Source organism: Schistocerca piceifrons, chromosome 2 (assembly GCF_021461385.2).
Source record: "Schistocerca piceifrons isolate TAMUIC-IGC-003096 chromosome 2, iqSchPice1.1, whole genome shotgun sequence".
NCBI classification, from domain to species: Eukaryota; Metazoa; Arthropoda; class Insecta; order Orthoptera; family Acrididae; genus Schistocerca; species Schistocerca piceifrons.
The window spans coordinates 929,119,976-929,136,706 of NC_060139.1; the positions used below are offsets into that span (position 1 = coordinate 929,119,976).

The 16,731-nt window shown below is 45.0% G+C and overlaps 1 protein-coding gene across 2 annotated transcripts in view; it reads right to left on the minus strand.

Annotated features, from left to right (window-relative positions):
* The window catches only part of LOC124776843, a 140,966-nt gene that overhangs the window by 89,697 nt on the left and 34,538 nt on the right, over positions 1 to 16,731 (minus strand). Inside the window, exons 1-2 of one of the 2 annotated variants that reach the window (XM_047252006.1) lie at positions 8,149 to 8,171; positions 2,942 to 3,061 (exon numbers count right to left, since the gene is read on the minus strand). In XM_047252006.1, the coding sequence (XP_047107962.1) occupies positions 2,942 to 3,061; positions 8,149 to 8,156 (128 nt within the window). In that variant the 5' untranslated portion in view covers positions 8,157 to 8,171. Of the gene's footprint in view, positions 1 to 2,941; positions 3,062 to 8,148; positions 8,172 to 16,731 lie in introns of those variants that run through there. The other variant, XM_047252007.1, reaches the window with a different exon arrangement.

Sequence of the window (16,731 nt, forward strand, 5' to 3'; positions counted from 1 at the left end):
ACGAAGTTGGCTTGTCAAAATATCGCACATGCCAGATGACACCCCCACCCCCATTGAATACCCAAATAATGTTGAAAACTATCAGAGATATTTAGTGAGACTTTTTACTGATATATCATATGCTAAACATAGTTTAAGTAACTCAAGGGGAAGAATATCCATAACTAAAGTTGCAGTCTACCAAAGCTACAGTTTGGTAGTTTCAGTACAGTACATAAAAGACATAGTAAATGGTAGGATTACTGGTGCATGGTAGGGAAATAAACATAAATGAATGTGTAAGAAAGATGATTACTTCTCCTTGTTTGTTTATCTGCCTGATTATTGTTTTACACATAATTAGATCCGCATATCATTCAATGTTAGTCCACCGTGTATTTTATATCCTTAAAAAATATAAACTGCATTTTATTGTCATAAAAATTAATTGATCTCATAAATATTGCACTTTTATGTAATCAAAGCAACTACTTTTGACGCAAGTACAGTTTGAATGCACAAACATAAAAAAAACCTATATAATTATTGTTGTTATTTTGTACTCAATAGAATGTACTTCATAATGACTGAAGGCAAGAGTTTCCTGTTATTATTGATAAATGAGAAAGCTGTTTTTAAATAATGAAACATGTTTTACATTAGCTCAATGAAGTACTAAGGCAATGTTTGATACATTTTTGTTTTGCGCCTCTTTTAAGGAAAGTGTCTTTTCTAGTGCTATGTGATAGATATGTATTGTTTTTACTTTTTCCAAAACAGCCCTCTGTTCCATGTTACAAATCAAAAATTTTCAAATAAAACCCAAATTTAACACTGGCAGATTCAATTTAAATCTAAATATTGTTAATTTTTAGGTAGCAGGCAGAACGTAGCTACGTAGAACAAAAATCTCTAGGTTACACAGTCTTTTACATATTCCCACTCTTTTTCTAGATGACTCACTTCTTCCGGTCTCTTGGGGAATCCAAAGCAGTTGGTTTGATGTAATGCCCAATAGGTATGCAACATACCTAACTCACAGGTAACACGGGTATGATCTTAAGTAACCAAGGCTACTACAAAAATACCACAGTCTACACTTACTTATGATAGTCTATGGTAGTGTTACAGATTTATCCATAACTAATGACTGGGATGACAGCCCCCTTCCCCAGCACACTACTTTAGCGTTACTATAATAAAATAAACTGTCCCTGAGGCATTGTAATTTCATGTGAAATTATTTTATGCCTTAAGTCACCACCATCTATACTAATGCATACTGAGGCGTATGAGCATGGAATTCAGAATTCATGGTAATGATTTTGCCATCTGGTATCAATTTCTCAAACCAGTTTTAATCATCATGTTGCAACAAAAACAACTACTGCCACTGTTTAGCTGGGAATGTTTTATCCTCTGTGCTGCAAACCAGTGGTAGTTTTTCTCCCTCCCCAGTGATGAAAACTTCAAAGAAGCAATCACTATTCATCTTGGAACCTTGGTTGCTGAGCAGTATGAAAATACGGGGTGTTGTCATTGTCGTCGTCTTCTGTCCAAAGACTGATTTGATACCACCCATCACACTACCCTATCCTGCACAGACTTTTTCATCTCCACGAACTACTGCAGCCTACTTTCACTTGAACCTGCTTACTACACTCATCCTTCAGCCTCTCTCTACAATTTTTACCCTCCTCTCCACATATTCCTTCCTTTAGTAAAGTTCTGCCATAAATTTCTTTCTTCCTCAATTTTGCTCAGTATTACATAATCACTCCGTCAACCCATCTAATCTTGAGCAGTCTTCTGTAGCACTACATTTCGAAAGTTTCTACTGGTACTGTTTTCTTGGCTATTTAATTGATTATTGTCCACATTTTACTTTTGTATGAAGCTGCACTCTAGACAAATTCATTCAGGAAAGACTTCCTAAAACTTAAATCTATATTAAATTTTACGAAATTCATCCATTTATGAAACTGTTTATGTTCTATAGCCACCCTGCATTTTGTACTGTTTGTGTGTCAGCCATCACCAGTTATTTTACTGCCCAAACAGCGAAAATCCTTGAGAACTCGTCTACTACATTTAGTGTGCAATTTCATAACACGCATACAGTAGAGCTGCTTGCCGTTGGGGAAAATAATAGCAGTAGTTTCTCCTCCCTTACTTTCGACATTCGCAGTATAAGCAGAGCAGGCAATGATGGCTAATATTATGGGGCCAGATAAGTCAGTCGTTCAAATAGCTGCCTCTGCAACTTCTGAAATGACTGTCACTTCTCTTCAGGAGCCGTAGGTATTCTGGCCTCTCCGCAGGTAGTTCTCAGTTGTGCTCCATGGTTCATAGGGGGTTATATGAAATATGCACCCAAAATGCCTTTATTTGTTCATGGTAACTTGGGAGAGAGAGGTAATTGACCCGCCAGGGTAGAGCTGAGAGAGCTAATCCACTGCTTCCCGGACTCGGTATGCACACCGGCCCCGGATTGAATCCGCCCGGTGGATTAACAATGAGGGCCAGTATGCTGGCCAGCCTAGATGTGGTTTTTAGGCAGTTTTCCACATCCCACTAGGTGGATATCAGGTTGGTCCACACGTTCCGCCTCAGCTACACGACTCGCAGATATTTGAAAACGTTTGCACTCATCCATGGCTTCCACTAGACACAGACAGCTTGGGTACATTACTTCAGTCCGTGGGGGGGTTCAGGGTGGCGGCAGGAAGGGCACCCGGTCAGCCTCTGCAACTAACACTGCCAAATCAACAGTAACACAGCTGACCTCGAGTGACCCGGGACAAAGGCCCTCAGAAAAAAGAAACTAAGGAGAGAGGTAATTAAGACTGAAATGTATACTACATTTGCTTCCTGAAAAAAATATAAGCTGTCCGTATTTTAATTGAACAATAGCTATTACTTCGTGGATAATTCTGGCAACCAAAAGAATATGATAACTCACCCAACAGCACTGCTGCTGCAACTGCTACTGTTGCTACTGCTACTACTACTACTGTTGCTATTGTTCTTGCTCTTGCTCTTGCTGTTGCTACTGAAGGCCTTCCTGGCTTTGGATGGACAGCTGTGAGCAGAAAATTAATAAAAGTCATACAACGTGACTAACAAAAGGAAACTAATAAAATGGTTGGAACAGAAATTTCAATCTCCCAGGAAAATACATTTCAAACTCTCCAATTTGTGTAATTTCCATAACCAATTTACATTCTAAACAAAAGGATAATTGGAAAAATGAGTGTGAGTAAAATAAATAAGAGAAAGATAACATATAGAATACCAAATACTTTAATTCTATCAAAACACTTTTGTTAAATCCAATCAAAAATGTACGGAGTTAGTTCTATTGGTGGGTTGATAGTTTCTTAAACCTCAACAAAATAGGGATACAAAGACACCACAAACAGTGAAACATAAAAGCAGCTGGCTGATAGATAGAAAGGATGATACAGGCTTTAACACTGCAGTTTCTTCCCTCTTGCTATAAAAAGCAGTCCTGATACTCCACAGAACTTCAAAATTAGCATCAGACTGACCCAAGTGTCATGTAAGTTGTGTGCGTGTATAGAAGGAAGGACCATTTGGCAACAATTAGTTCCAGCACACTATGAAGAACAAAATTATGGTGTAAATAGGCAAGATTTTGTTTTGGTTTATGGTATCCAAATCTTAACAGCCTTTTTACTTGTTAATAATAACAAGCAAGCTGTACCACATAACATATTTATCAACATGCAACAAAGAGGACCAAAATTTACTTAGGGGCATCCATACACTGCACTTTTGTGCAGAGTAACTTAACAGCCTTTGATTATGTATAGGAGCAGGCGATTAACAGTTTTTGGTGTATTACATGATACACTCTATTGAATTATTATATGACCATATTTTATATTTATTAGTCATTATTTAATTTATTTGGAACAATTTAGGATTGTGTGTATATAAACAAATTATATATCTAAATACAAAGATGATGTGACTTACCAAACGAAAGTGCTGGCAGGTCGATAGACACACAAACAAACACAAACATACACACAAAATTCAAGCTTTCGCAACCAACGGTTGCTTCGTCAGGAAAGAGGGAAGGAGAGGGAAAGACAAAAGGATGTGGGTTTTAAGGGAGAGGGTAAGGAGTCATTCCAAAAACAATGAGGAAAGATAATTTTGGATTGACTCGAAAGGAAATTGAAATACTCAAAGGATTGAGGGAAACAAAAGATTTGCTAATAGAATTAGAAAAGAAAGAAACAAATGGCTAATGAAAACAGCAAAATTGATGAAACAAAAAATGAACTGCGTTATATGGTAGAGGAAATGAATAACAGAACAGATGAAACAAAAAGTGAACTGAGTAATCTCATAGCTGAAACAAATGACAGAATTTTGCACGTAACCAGCAAATTAACAAATGAACTTGAGAACAATAATATTCATTGTGATTTAGTAATCCCAGAATTAAAAGCGACTGTTGAATCAGGGAGAAAAAGTCTAATGCTCTGATGGAAGTGGGTTAGAAACTAAGAAAATAACTTATATTAACAACTTTTGTGTGCCCTATGTAGTTAAAATTAATGATGGTGTAATTAATTGACATGATGGTTGTGTGTAAGTCAGTGTTCTGAGTGAAGTATCTCATCATTCTGAAATGACGAGTATTTGTCAGAGGAAAGTGAAAGTGTTGTGTTTGAGTTGTTAAAAGCAGATGGATTTTCACCAAAATGCATGAAAAATTCAAAGCAACTGTTTTGGCAAAAATTATCTAAATTTTGAAAACTGCAGCGTGACTGTTGGGAGATGTGTCAGAATGATTTTTATAAATAGTTTAAAGGTAACTGGGAACAATTATGTGGTAATGTAGTAAATGAAGATTATTTATTTCAAAAATGGAAAATCCAGGATGGAATAATGACAGTATTATGAGAAGGATAGAGTGCTACACATAATATAGAAAAGACACTCAGTCACACACAGGCACAATGAAAAAACTGCTATAAATTTGAGATTTCAGGTAAGACACCTTCTCCTAAAGTAGAACAAAAACAAACAAACAAACAAACAAACAAACAAACACACACACACACACACGTCTCTGAAGGACTTCAAACAACAAATGTGCATATTGGGAGAAGCAGTTTGTGGGTGGTGGGGATGTGGAGGAGGCTGGTGTGGGGAGAAGGAGGGATAACAGGGTAGGGTAAGGGGAAGGTGTAGTGCTGCTTGTTGAATGATGCGAGGTCTAGGTGAAGACAGGGTAGGGCTGCTAGGTGCATTTGGGAGGTTTGGGGAGAGGGACGTGGAAAAGGAGACAAGTAGAGCAGGAGAAAAAGACTAGTGGTTGAATTGGTGGAATAGAAAGCTGTGAAGCACTGAAGTGGGAGATGGAAAGGAGGCTAAGTGAGTGAAGGTTAGAGACAACCAAAGGCTGAGACCAGGGGCATTATGGGAAAGTAGGATATATTTAAGGAAGAGTTTCCACCTGTGCAATTCAGAAAAGATGGTGCTGGTTGGAAGGATCCAGATGGCGCAGGTTGTGAAGCAGTAATTGAAGAGAAGAGTATTGTGCTGGCAGCATACTCAGTAACTGGGTGGTTCAGCTGTTACTTGGTAGCCATTCATGCGGACAGGCAGCTTGTCAGTTGTCATGCCCACACAGACAGTACAATAGCGGTTGCAGCTTAGTTTGTATCTCACACAACTGCTTTCACACGTAGCCCTGCCTTTGACAGGATAGGTGATGCCTGTGTCTGGAATGAAGTAAACGATGGTGGGAGGATGTATGGAACAGGTCTTGCACCTAGATCTTCTACTGAGATATGAGCCATGAGGCAAGGGATTGGAAGCAGGTGGTGGAGTACGGATGGACAAGGAGACTGCATAGGATTAGTGGGTGGTACAATACCACTGTGGCAGGGATGGGAAGAATAGTGGGTGGATATTCATTTCAGGGTACAACGACAGGTAGTCAAAAACCTGGCAGAAAATGTCATTCAGTTGCTCCAGTCCAGGATGATACTGAGTCACAAGGGAAATTCCAGAATTTTTTAACCACAAATCCCTCAATGTGGGAATTAACATTACATCCCAAGAAAGAACCAAAATTCACCACCTAAAAACTGGTTGTGACCTTATAATCCTACCTGCCAACAAAGGCTCCACCATTGTGGTTTTGAACCGCAGGGACTACCTGACAGAGAGACTCTGCCAGCTTTCAGATTTGTCTACAGTGACTCCATTCCAGAAATGTGGAGGGAGGGGAGCGGAAGTTAGGTTAGGGTAGGGTGTAGGGTAGGGTAGGATCTGACCCATACATCATCCCCCCACCACCACAAACTCCATTATGGTCACAGGCATCACCTTTCCCATCAAAGGCAGGCTACCTGTAGAAGTAGTCATGTGATCTACAAAGTACGCTGCAGCCACTGTGGTGCTATCTTTGTGGGCATGAAAACTAAAAAGTTGTCTGTCCACATTAATGTCCGCCAACAAACTGTGGCCAAGAGACAGTTGGACCACCCAATTGTTGAACATGTTGTCCAACACAATGTTCTTCTCTTCAATGATTGCTTCACAGCCTGTGCCATTTGGATCCTTCCAAAAACACAAGCTTTTCTGGACTGTGATGAAGTCAAATCTTCCTGAAACAGGTCCTGCATTCCTGAATCCCCTCTGACCTCAACCTTTGGTTGTCTGTAACATTCACTCACCTAACTCCCCCCCAAACTTCCCAACTGCACCTAGCAGCCCTATCTTGTCTTCACTATGTTCTTGCATGCTCCTACAAGCAGAATTATACCTTTCCCTTCACTGGTATCCATCCCCCTTCCTGCTCCAGCCTCCTCCATACCCTCGTTACCCACAAATTGCTTGTCCTATGAGGCACAGTTGCTGTGTCTTTGCCGAAAGCTCCCCACCTCTCTGCAACATGTCTTTTCTATATGGTGACTGGCAGTGTATCCTTTTCATAATGATACTTATTTATGCGAAATTCTCAAGTTAGTCTTATCAATTTCATTAAGGTAAGAAGTAACTGAAATATTTGAATATAAAGGTCTCTGTTCACAAGTTACAGCTTTTTTTTATTGATTCAAGGGAAATAATTTTAAAACGTAGAAGTAAGATTGTGTTTAGTTACGAAATTGTTATGGAAAAGGTGTCACACAAAGTATTAATTAAAAGAGTCGAAAAACTACCAGATAATTTAAAGAATGACAGAGACAAATTTGTATACATCACTATTGTTTTTCCAAGGGAGAATCAAAAACCTTTTTCTTTGCTTTATTTACTGAATTACCTTTCAATTTTTGCGATATTATGGTTCATGCTAAGATTTACGCTGCACTCTGAGTACCTAATGATTATTTGATGCTTCAGGCTATATTGTACTACAACTGATGTCATATCATGGTTATTTAATGCTTTAGTCTATGATCTGTCATTTTTGCTGAAAGACATACTAATTTTACTGTGTACAATTTCATGCCAGGGATAATGTTAAATTATGATGACTTTATGATGTCATAACTGTGCGACGTTCTGTATTTTGGTAGAGCTTCAATCTAAGTACTTGGTTTTTACTTTGTCGTCGTACGACATTTAATTTTGCTATAATCTGAAGAGACTATTTCCTGTGAAGCCTCTGTTGGACATCACACTTCATGTTATGCCTGGCGTGCAGAGAGCGTTCAGTTGTTGTGGCACTATTTCCAGTTTTGTTTTCTGAACTGCATCTTTCTCCTTCCATCCTGTCAATCTGCCAAAGCTATCTTTCACTGGTATTCTATCAATTTTCCATTAGTTTGCAGTCATGAGTTAATTATTTCAAAGTTTACATGGTTTAATATTGTGCGAACTCAAAGTTACTAAAATTCAAATACATTACGTTTAACAAATGGGCATTTTTATGAAAATTTAACTGTAAGGACGTTTTAGTGTGTTAACATAATATGATATGGTATGGTATGATATGGTTACAGAATTGGAAGACATTATGCTTAATTAAAGAAAATCAATCTGGATCTTTGGAATTTAATACTACATATATGTATCGTAACAATTATGTTTCTATTTGAACTGATAAATCTTTTACAATTTGATTATGCTCCGTGTGGCTTGTCAGCACATTTTGTTATGTATCTGAGTTATACTTACACAATCATTTTGCTGTGTGTCGTAAAAGTGTAATTATGATGAAGCCAGAAAATGGAGGGACAGGGGAAGTCAGACTTGTTGTTTCTACAAACAAGCAATAATTATTACGTCAGTGTCTAATAGTCATTCCTTTGGAAGAGCAGATGTGTCATCAAACTTATTGGGAAGATTTAAAACGTAAAACAATTTCTACTAATCACACAATTCATACTTTAAGGCATTTATCAAGTACTGGAACAGGAGCGAAGTTTTGTGCAAAATAAGAACACATACAGTAATAAAGAACATTGTCATATGCAATGTTGATGAGGAGAATGTGTTGTCTGTAGTGAGGTTTTGATATGATGGACCTCAATGTAATCACGCCTGAGACATATTCTGAATTATTCGGTGTCAATGGGTATCACTAATTTCATTTTATAAATCAAAACGGCCTTATAAAACCATCCCCACTCAAATTTATTATTTCTTACATAGTTATTTGTATTTTATGAAGTTAAAACATAAAAAATCTGTAAATTTTAATCTTCTAAGTTTTGCTAAATATTGATCAGTTAATGTCTTTGAGGCCATGTAAACCTCTTTGCTTGAAATGCTTCATACTTTGTCTTTGTGGACTTGGTGGGAAATTGTGGAGTGCAAAGGCAAATCATGTTCCTGATGAGGTATAAAGCAGACATTGTAATCGGAATTGATAGTGCAAGGAATTGAATGGATGTTATACTTTGTTATGTGATGTTTGAAGATTTTAAACACAAATATTCAAAAGTACAGATGATTATTTCATTTCAGAGTTACTGATTCATCAGTCTTTGAGAAACGCGCCCTCAGTAGATGTTCTCCATACAAACCAGACCAGTTGACATTATATCATACAGGTACCTATATAAGAGAAGGGCGAAGCCAACTTCACAACTATCAGCTAGACAAAAAGTTGTATTTTAGTATAGTTTGGTTTGGTTTGGTTTGGGGGATTAAAGGGACCAGACTGCTATGGTCATCGGTCCCTTTTTCCAAAGACAAAGAACACCCACAGAGAATAAAAACGAGGAACAGAAGAGATCACAGACGATACAGAAGAAGAGAAATTGAGACAAAGACAAGACAAAACGAATTAAAGCACACAGAGTGTGACGGTGGTTGGCCGACCATAGAAATAAAAAAGGAAAAGCCAACCACTTAGAAACACATTAAAAAGCAGTTTAAAATCATAGGCCAAAGGCCAGAATCAACACAAAACAATAAAATAAAACAGAAACACTCAGATTAAATGATAAAATCCCCCTGCCCGAATAAAACGTAAAACTAAGTCAGCCATAGTGGAGTCGTCCATTAAAAGGGCAGGGAGCGTATCAGGCAGCGCAAATGTCTGCCTGACCACAGCTAAAAGGGGGCAGGCCAACAGAATGTGGGCCACTGTCAAAGCTGCCCCACAGCGACACAGAGGAGGGTCCTCCCGGCGCAGTAAATAACTGTGTGTTAGCCGGGAGTGGCCAATGCGGAGCCGACAAAGGACGACGGAGTCCCTGCGGTTGGCTCGCATGGATGACCGCCACACAGTCGTCGTCTCCTTAATGGCACGGAGTTTATTGGGTGTAATCCGATCGCGCCATTCAGCGTCCCAAAGCGCAAAAACTTTTCGGCGGAGGACTGCCCGCAAATCAGTCTCTGGGAGGCCAACATCCAGAGATGGTTTACACGTGGCCTCTTTCGCCAGGCGGTCAACATGTTCATTGCCCGGGATACCGACATGACCGGGGGTCCACACAAAGACCACAGAGCAGCCGCAACGCGCAAGAGTATGCAGGGACTCATGGATAGCCATCACCAGACGAGAACGAGGAAAACACTGGTCGAGAGCTCGTAAACCGCTCAGAGAATCGCTACAGATCACGAAGGACTCACCTGAGCAGGAGCGGATATACTCTAGGGCTCGAAAGAAGACGACTAGCTCAGCAATGTAAACGCTGCAGCCAGCCGCCAAGGACCGTTGTTCGGAATGGTCCCCTAGAGTTAGCGCATACCCGACACGACCAGCAACCATCGAACCGTCGGTGTAAACAATTCCAGAGCCCTGATACGTGGCAAGGATGGAATAAAAGCGGCGGCGGAAGGCCTCTGGAGGGACCGAGTCCTTCGAGCCCTGTGCCAAGTCGAGCCGAAGGCAAGGGCGAGGAACACACCACGGGGGTGTACGCAGAGGCGCCTGGAAAGGAGGCGGAACAGGGAAAAACCCAAGCCCGGAGAGAAGCTCCTTGACGCGTACGGCGATCGGACAACCCGACCGGGGCCGACGGTCCGGCAGATGGACGACCGACTGCGGGAACAGGACACGGTAATTGGGATGCCCGGGCAAACTAAAAACATGGGCAGCATAAGCAGCCAGTAATTGTTGGTGTCGTACCCGCAGTGGAGGTACACCTGCCTCCACTAGTACGCTGTCCACAGGGCTGGTGCGGAAAGCACCAGTGGCAAGGCGTATCCCGCTGGGGAGAATTGGGTCCAGCACCCGTAACGCAGATGGGGATGCTGAGCCATAAGCCAGGCTCCCATAATCCAGACGGGACTGGATTAACGCCTGGTAGAGCCGCAGCGGGTGTGGCTCAAGCATCTCAGAGCGTTTAGATGCCGCCAACACGTCTGTTTCAGCTGCCGGATATGAGGCAGCCAAGTCAACCGGGCATCGAAAACCACCCCCAAAAACCTGTGGGTCTCCACCACAGCAAGGAGTTCGTCGGCAAGATAAAGCCGCGGCTCAGGATGGACTGTTCGGCGCCGGCAGAAATGCATAACGCGGGTCTTGGCGGCCGAAAACTGAAACCCATGCGCTACAGCCCAAGACTGCGCCTTACGGATAGCGCTCTGTAGCTGACGTTCAACAGCTGCAATGCCAGTAGAGCTGTAGTAAAGGCAGAAGTCGTCAGCATACAGGGAAGCGGAGACAGAAGTTCCCACGGCCGCAGCAAGCCCGTTAATGGCTATTAAAAACAGACAGACACTTAAAACAGAGCCCTGTGGCACACCGTTCTCCTGGACGTGGGAGGAACTATACGAGGCCGCGACTTGCAAGCGGAAGGTACGACACGACAGAAAATTGCGGATAAAAATCGGCAGAGGACCCCGAAGACCCCACCCATGAAGCGTAGAAAGAATGTGATGACGCCATGTCGTATCGTACGCCTTCTGCATGTCGAAAAAGACAACGACCAGGTGCTGACGGCGGGCAAAAGCAGTACGGATGGCCGACTCCAGGCTCACCAGATTGTCGGTGGCGGAGCGGCCTTTACGGAACCCACCCTGAGACGGAGCCAGAAGGCCCCGAGACTCCAGTACCCAATGCAAGCGCCGGCTCACCATCCGTTCAAGCAACTTACAAAGAACGTTGGTGAGGCTAATGGGACGGTAGCTGTCCACCTCCAGAGGGGTCTTTCCAGGTTTCAAAACGGGGATGACAACGCCTTCCCGCCATTGCGACGGAAACGCCCCCTCGACCCAAAGACGGTTGTAAAGATAGAGAAGGCGCCGCTGGCAGTCCACTGAAAGGTGTTTCAGCATCTGACAGTGGATGCCATCTGGCCCAGGAGCGGTATCAGGGCAAGCAGCTAGGGCACTGCGAAATTCCCACTCACTGAATGGAGCATTGTAAGATTCCGGGTGGTTGGTGCGAAACGAAAGGCTCCGACGTTCCAGCCGCTCTTTAATGGAGCGGAAGGCCTGGGGGTAATTCTCAGAAGCGGAACTCATAGCAAAATGCTCTGCTAAGCGATTTGCAATGACGTCGGAGTCAGTACAAACGGGTCCATTCAGTGAGAGCGCAGGGACGCTGGCAGGGGTCCGATAGCCGTAGACGCGTCGAATCTTGGCCCAGACCTGCGAGGGAGTGACATGGAGGCCAATAGTGGACACATACCGCTCCCAGCACTCCTCCTTGCCTTGGCGGATAAGGAGGCGGGCCCGCGCACGCAGTCGTTTGAAGGCGATAAGGTGGGCTAAGGAGGGATGTCGCTTGTGACGCTGGAGCGCCCGCCGGCGATCTTTAATCGCTTCAGCGATCTCAGGCGACCACCAAGGCACAGCCTTCCGCCGAGGGGACCCAGAAGAACGGGGAATGGCAGATTCGGCGGCAGTAACGATTCCGGTGGTGACCGATTGAACCACCGCATCAATGTCATCAGTAGAGAGAGGCGCAAAAGCGGCAGTGGAGGAGAACAAATCCCAGTCAGCCTTATTCATAGCCCATCTGCTAGGGCTATGAGAAGAGTGACGCTGTGGTAGTGACAAAAAGAGCGGAAAGTGGTCACTACCACACAGGTCGTCATGCACACTCCATTGGACAGACGGTAAGAGGCTATGGCTACAGATGGAAAGGTCAATGGCGGAGTAGGTGCCATGCGCCACACTGAAGTGTGTGAAGGCGCCATCATTTAACAGCGAGAGATCGAGCTGCGACAATAAATGCTCAACGATGGCGCCTCGACCTGTGGCCACTGACCCACCCCACAGAGGGTTATGGGCATTGAAGTCGCCCAATAGCAAGAAAGGTGGCGGCAATTGGGCGACCAGTGCAGCCAGGACATGCCCCGAGACATCACCATCCGGTGGAATGTAAAGACTGCAGACGGTAACAGCCTGTGGCGTCCACACGCGTACAGCGACAGCCTCTAAAGGCGTCTGGAGAGGGACAGACTCGCTGTGCAGAGTGTGAAGGACATATATGCAGACGCCACCAGACACCCTTTCATAAGCTGCTCGGTTCTTATAATAACCCCGATAGCCACGGAGGGCGGGGGTTCGCATCGCTGGAAACCAAGTTTCCTGGAGAGCAATGCAGAAGAAAGGGCGAAGGCTGAGAAGTTGGCGGGGCTCAGCTAAATGGTGGAAGAAACCGCTGCAGTTCCACTGGAGGATGGTATTGGCCATGGCTGGGAAACGCGTGACGGGTCGGGGAAGGCAGATTACGCCGCTGGGTCACCTGCTGCCTCCAAGTGAGCACCTGTGCCAGTGCTTTCCATGGCGTCGGAGGGACTGGCGAGATCGAGGTCCTCAGCGGACGCCAGGATCTCCACCTCGTCCTCAGACGCAGAGTTTGAAGGTTGCGGTAGGACAGGTGCCACCGCAATGTCAGGATGCTTGGGAGCCTTTTTCTTCAACGGCTTCGCACGCTGTGCCTTGGGAGGGTCTGGCTGGGAGGGCCCCACTGGGTCAGTCTCAGGGACGGACGACGACCGTGAAGCCCTATGACCAGCGACCGGTTGTTGTTTCAAAACTTTGCGGGTGTCCGCTTTGACACTGGGCAAAGCCTGGGAAGGGAGGGCCCCAAGGGACCCTTTCCTGGCTAGAGTAGCCGAAGAAGCCCTACGCTTCTCCGGCTGGGAAGGGGGGACGAATGTCCCCGATGGTTGGGGTGGTGTTGCTCCTGGAGTAGATGGAGCAACAGTGGGCGAAGTGCCCCCCACAACCAAGGGGGCTGGTTCATTGAGACATAGCTGAGAGGCAACAGTACGTAACGACACGGGAGAGGATCGGACTGCTTGTGCAGCAGCGGCATAGGTGGATGTCATGGGCACGGGATGTAGCCGCTCATATTTACGCCTTGCCTCGGTGTAGGTCAGGCGGTCCAGGGTCTTATATTCCATTATCTTCCTTTCCTTCTGGAAGATCTGACAGTCCGGTGAGCAGGGGGAATGGTGTTCTCCACAGTTAACACAAATGGGAGGCGGAGCACATGGAGTATCAGGATGCGAAGGATGTCCGCAATCCCGACACGTGATGCTGGAAGTACAGCGAGATGACATGTGCCCGAACTTCCAGCATTTAAAACATCGCATCGGAGGAGGGATATATGGTTTCACGTCACAACGGTAAATCATCACCTTAACCTTTTCGGGTAAGACATCACCCTCAAAGGCCAAGATGAAGGCACCGGTGGCTACCTGATTATCCCTCGGACCCCGATGGACGCGCCGGACGAAGTGAACACCTCGTCGTTCGAGGTTGGCGCGTAATTCATCGTCAGACTGCAGAAGAAGATCCCTGTGGAATATAATACCCTGGACCATGTTGAGACACTTATGCGGCGTGATGCTAACGGAAACATCCCCCAACTTGTCACAATTGAGCAACCTCCGTGACTGGGCAGAGGATGCCGTTTTGATGAGCACAGAACCAGAGCGCATCTTGGACAGGCCCTCCACCTCCCCGAACTTGTCCTCTAAATGCTCCACAAAAAACTGGGGCTTGGTCGACATGAATGATTCACCATCAACCCGCGTACACACGAGGTACCGGGGTGAATATTCTCCACCGCCTTCTTTAGCAAGACGTTCCTCCCATGGAGTAGCTAGAGAGGGAAACGATCTCTGATCAAATTTCTTCCCGTTGAGGTTAGACCTCGATCGCTTAGAGACTGCTGGTGGAGGCCCACCAGCGATAGATGATGTACCACGCTTCATTGTGGGTCATCCGCCCTGATGCCACCTACTCCGACCAAGGGCCCTCCCCACGGGCGCCACCCAGCCACAGCAATAGCCACCTGGCAGGATGGCCATTGCCGGGAGTCCTGATACCCCAAGGAGATGGGCATCCACTCCTTGGCATACGTGGGGAGTGAACGGCGCAGGCATCAGTAGAGCGATCCCTGTGTTGTCAGGGGGCTACAACCAAGAGGGTACATGGCGGCCCCACCACAACGGACTGGCTACCGTGCTGGATGTTAGGTGACATGTGGTCCATGGGCGTCGTCAGTGCAGAAAATGGCCCTGCACAGTGGTCGGCAGAAAGTGCACGCAGGAGCGCATCCATGCCCAAGGGATGGAGAGTGGGCAAGACTGCAATGCAACGACGAATAAGATAGCGAAAGTTCTCAACACAACACGGACACAATGCACCAAGTAAGGTGCCCTTCCCCAATCGGCTCGCTCTTCGGAAAAAATTTTGAGATATGGAGGTCAAACCCGACCGGGGGCCATCACATAAGGCCGAAACGTTTGAGACTCCTTTTAGTCGCCTCTTACGACAGGCAGGAATACCGCGGGCCAATTCTAACCCCCGAACCCGCAGGGGGTTTTAGTATAGTTAATATATTGTTACGACTTGTGGAGCTGGGGTCACTTTGTTGCAGGACACTGAGCATGGAGTGTGGAAGAGTGGTCCAGAATATGGCCAGAGGCGTTACTGACACAGCGGTAGCTGTAGTAACATTTATTTGCCAGGGTAAGTTTACAGAGTTATAAAGTTGCTTCAGTGCATCGTACGGCAGCTGGATATCAGCAGATGAAATAAAGTTGCGTTGACATGCCCCGCCATGAAGTCTCAGCTGCACGTCAGTATCCATCAGTCGTGTTGTTGAGGCAGTAGTGAGGGGCTGAGCATGCTTTGCCCACTCCTGACGTTCTGCGGTACAGTACAGATCTCATTGCTCTCATAGACAGACCGTCATGTGCTTAGGTGAGAATAAACAGTTGTGGTCCAGGATGTCAGTTGTCATGAAGGTTAGGCCCTGATCATTCACCATGGATCAATGGATCAACCAAGACCACAACAGATCTCCATGAGTTGACAAGTGGGCTGTGTGAAAATGCCATGCATGGGTGGTGTGGAGATGACAACTTGAAGATCATTTGTGATGGACCATCAGTGGGGGCAAGGCTGACAGCCCACCAGTCTTCTACCCATCCATGACGCCCCAGTAAGCAGCAATGGCAGACCACAGCTGTGGGTTTGCGTTAGGTCAGCTAAGGCTCGGTGTTGAAGAGAGCAAGCAGGTAGCACAGGCAAACCATTATTGATCAGCTTGTCATGGCTTCAATGAAACTCAATAGACATGATTCTTTCTGGTTCTAGTGACAGTGACAGAATGGCGGCATGACTGGATGTGTCTTTGAGCCTCAAAAGTTCCGTTATTTAAAGAGCCGAATCCACATCTATGACACAGCGGCTTAGGGTGCATGATCAAATTTACTGTTGGTCATTGGCCTTGCAGCACTTCTTGCCTCACAGTGGTGGTTCAATAATTATTCTGGGTCACTGAGGCCCGGTCTCTCTGCAACATTTACTATTGCAGTGGTGCTCTGGTGCATGAGTGTTACTCAATACTGACCTGTTTGCTCTTTTGCTACCCTCACTCAGAGGTTGTGTGGCAATGCTTGCCTGGTACCCTGTCTTCCACTACACTGGTGGTTTGCTGTGTTGAAATTTTGATTGGCACACTGGCCCCAAGCTGGCTGCCTCAGCTCTGAGCTCAGTGAGTAGAATTTTAAAAGATTTATGCATATACACCAAAATTATCCTGCATTACAATACTCCTCCCTTCTTCCAAAAATTCAGCTTCAATTTTGTCTCTGATCATCCTCTGCAACAATCTTCCCGGGATTGGAATGACTCCTTACCCTCTCCCTTAAAACCCATATCCTTTTGTCTTTCCTTCTCCTTCCCTCTTTCCTGACGAGGCAACCATTGGTTGCGAAAGCTAGAATTTTGTGTGTATGTTTGTGTGTCTATCGACCTGCCAGCGCTTTTGTTTGGTAAGTTTCATCATCTTTCTTTTTAGATATATATATATATATATATATATATATATATATA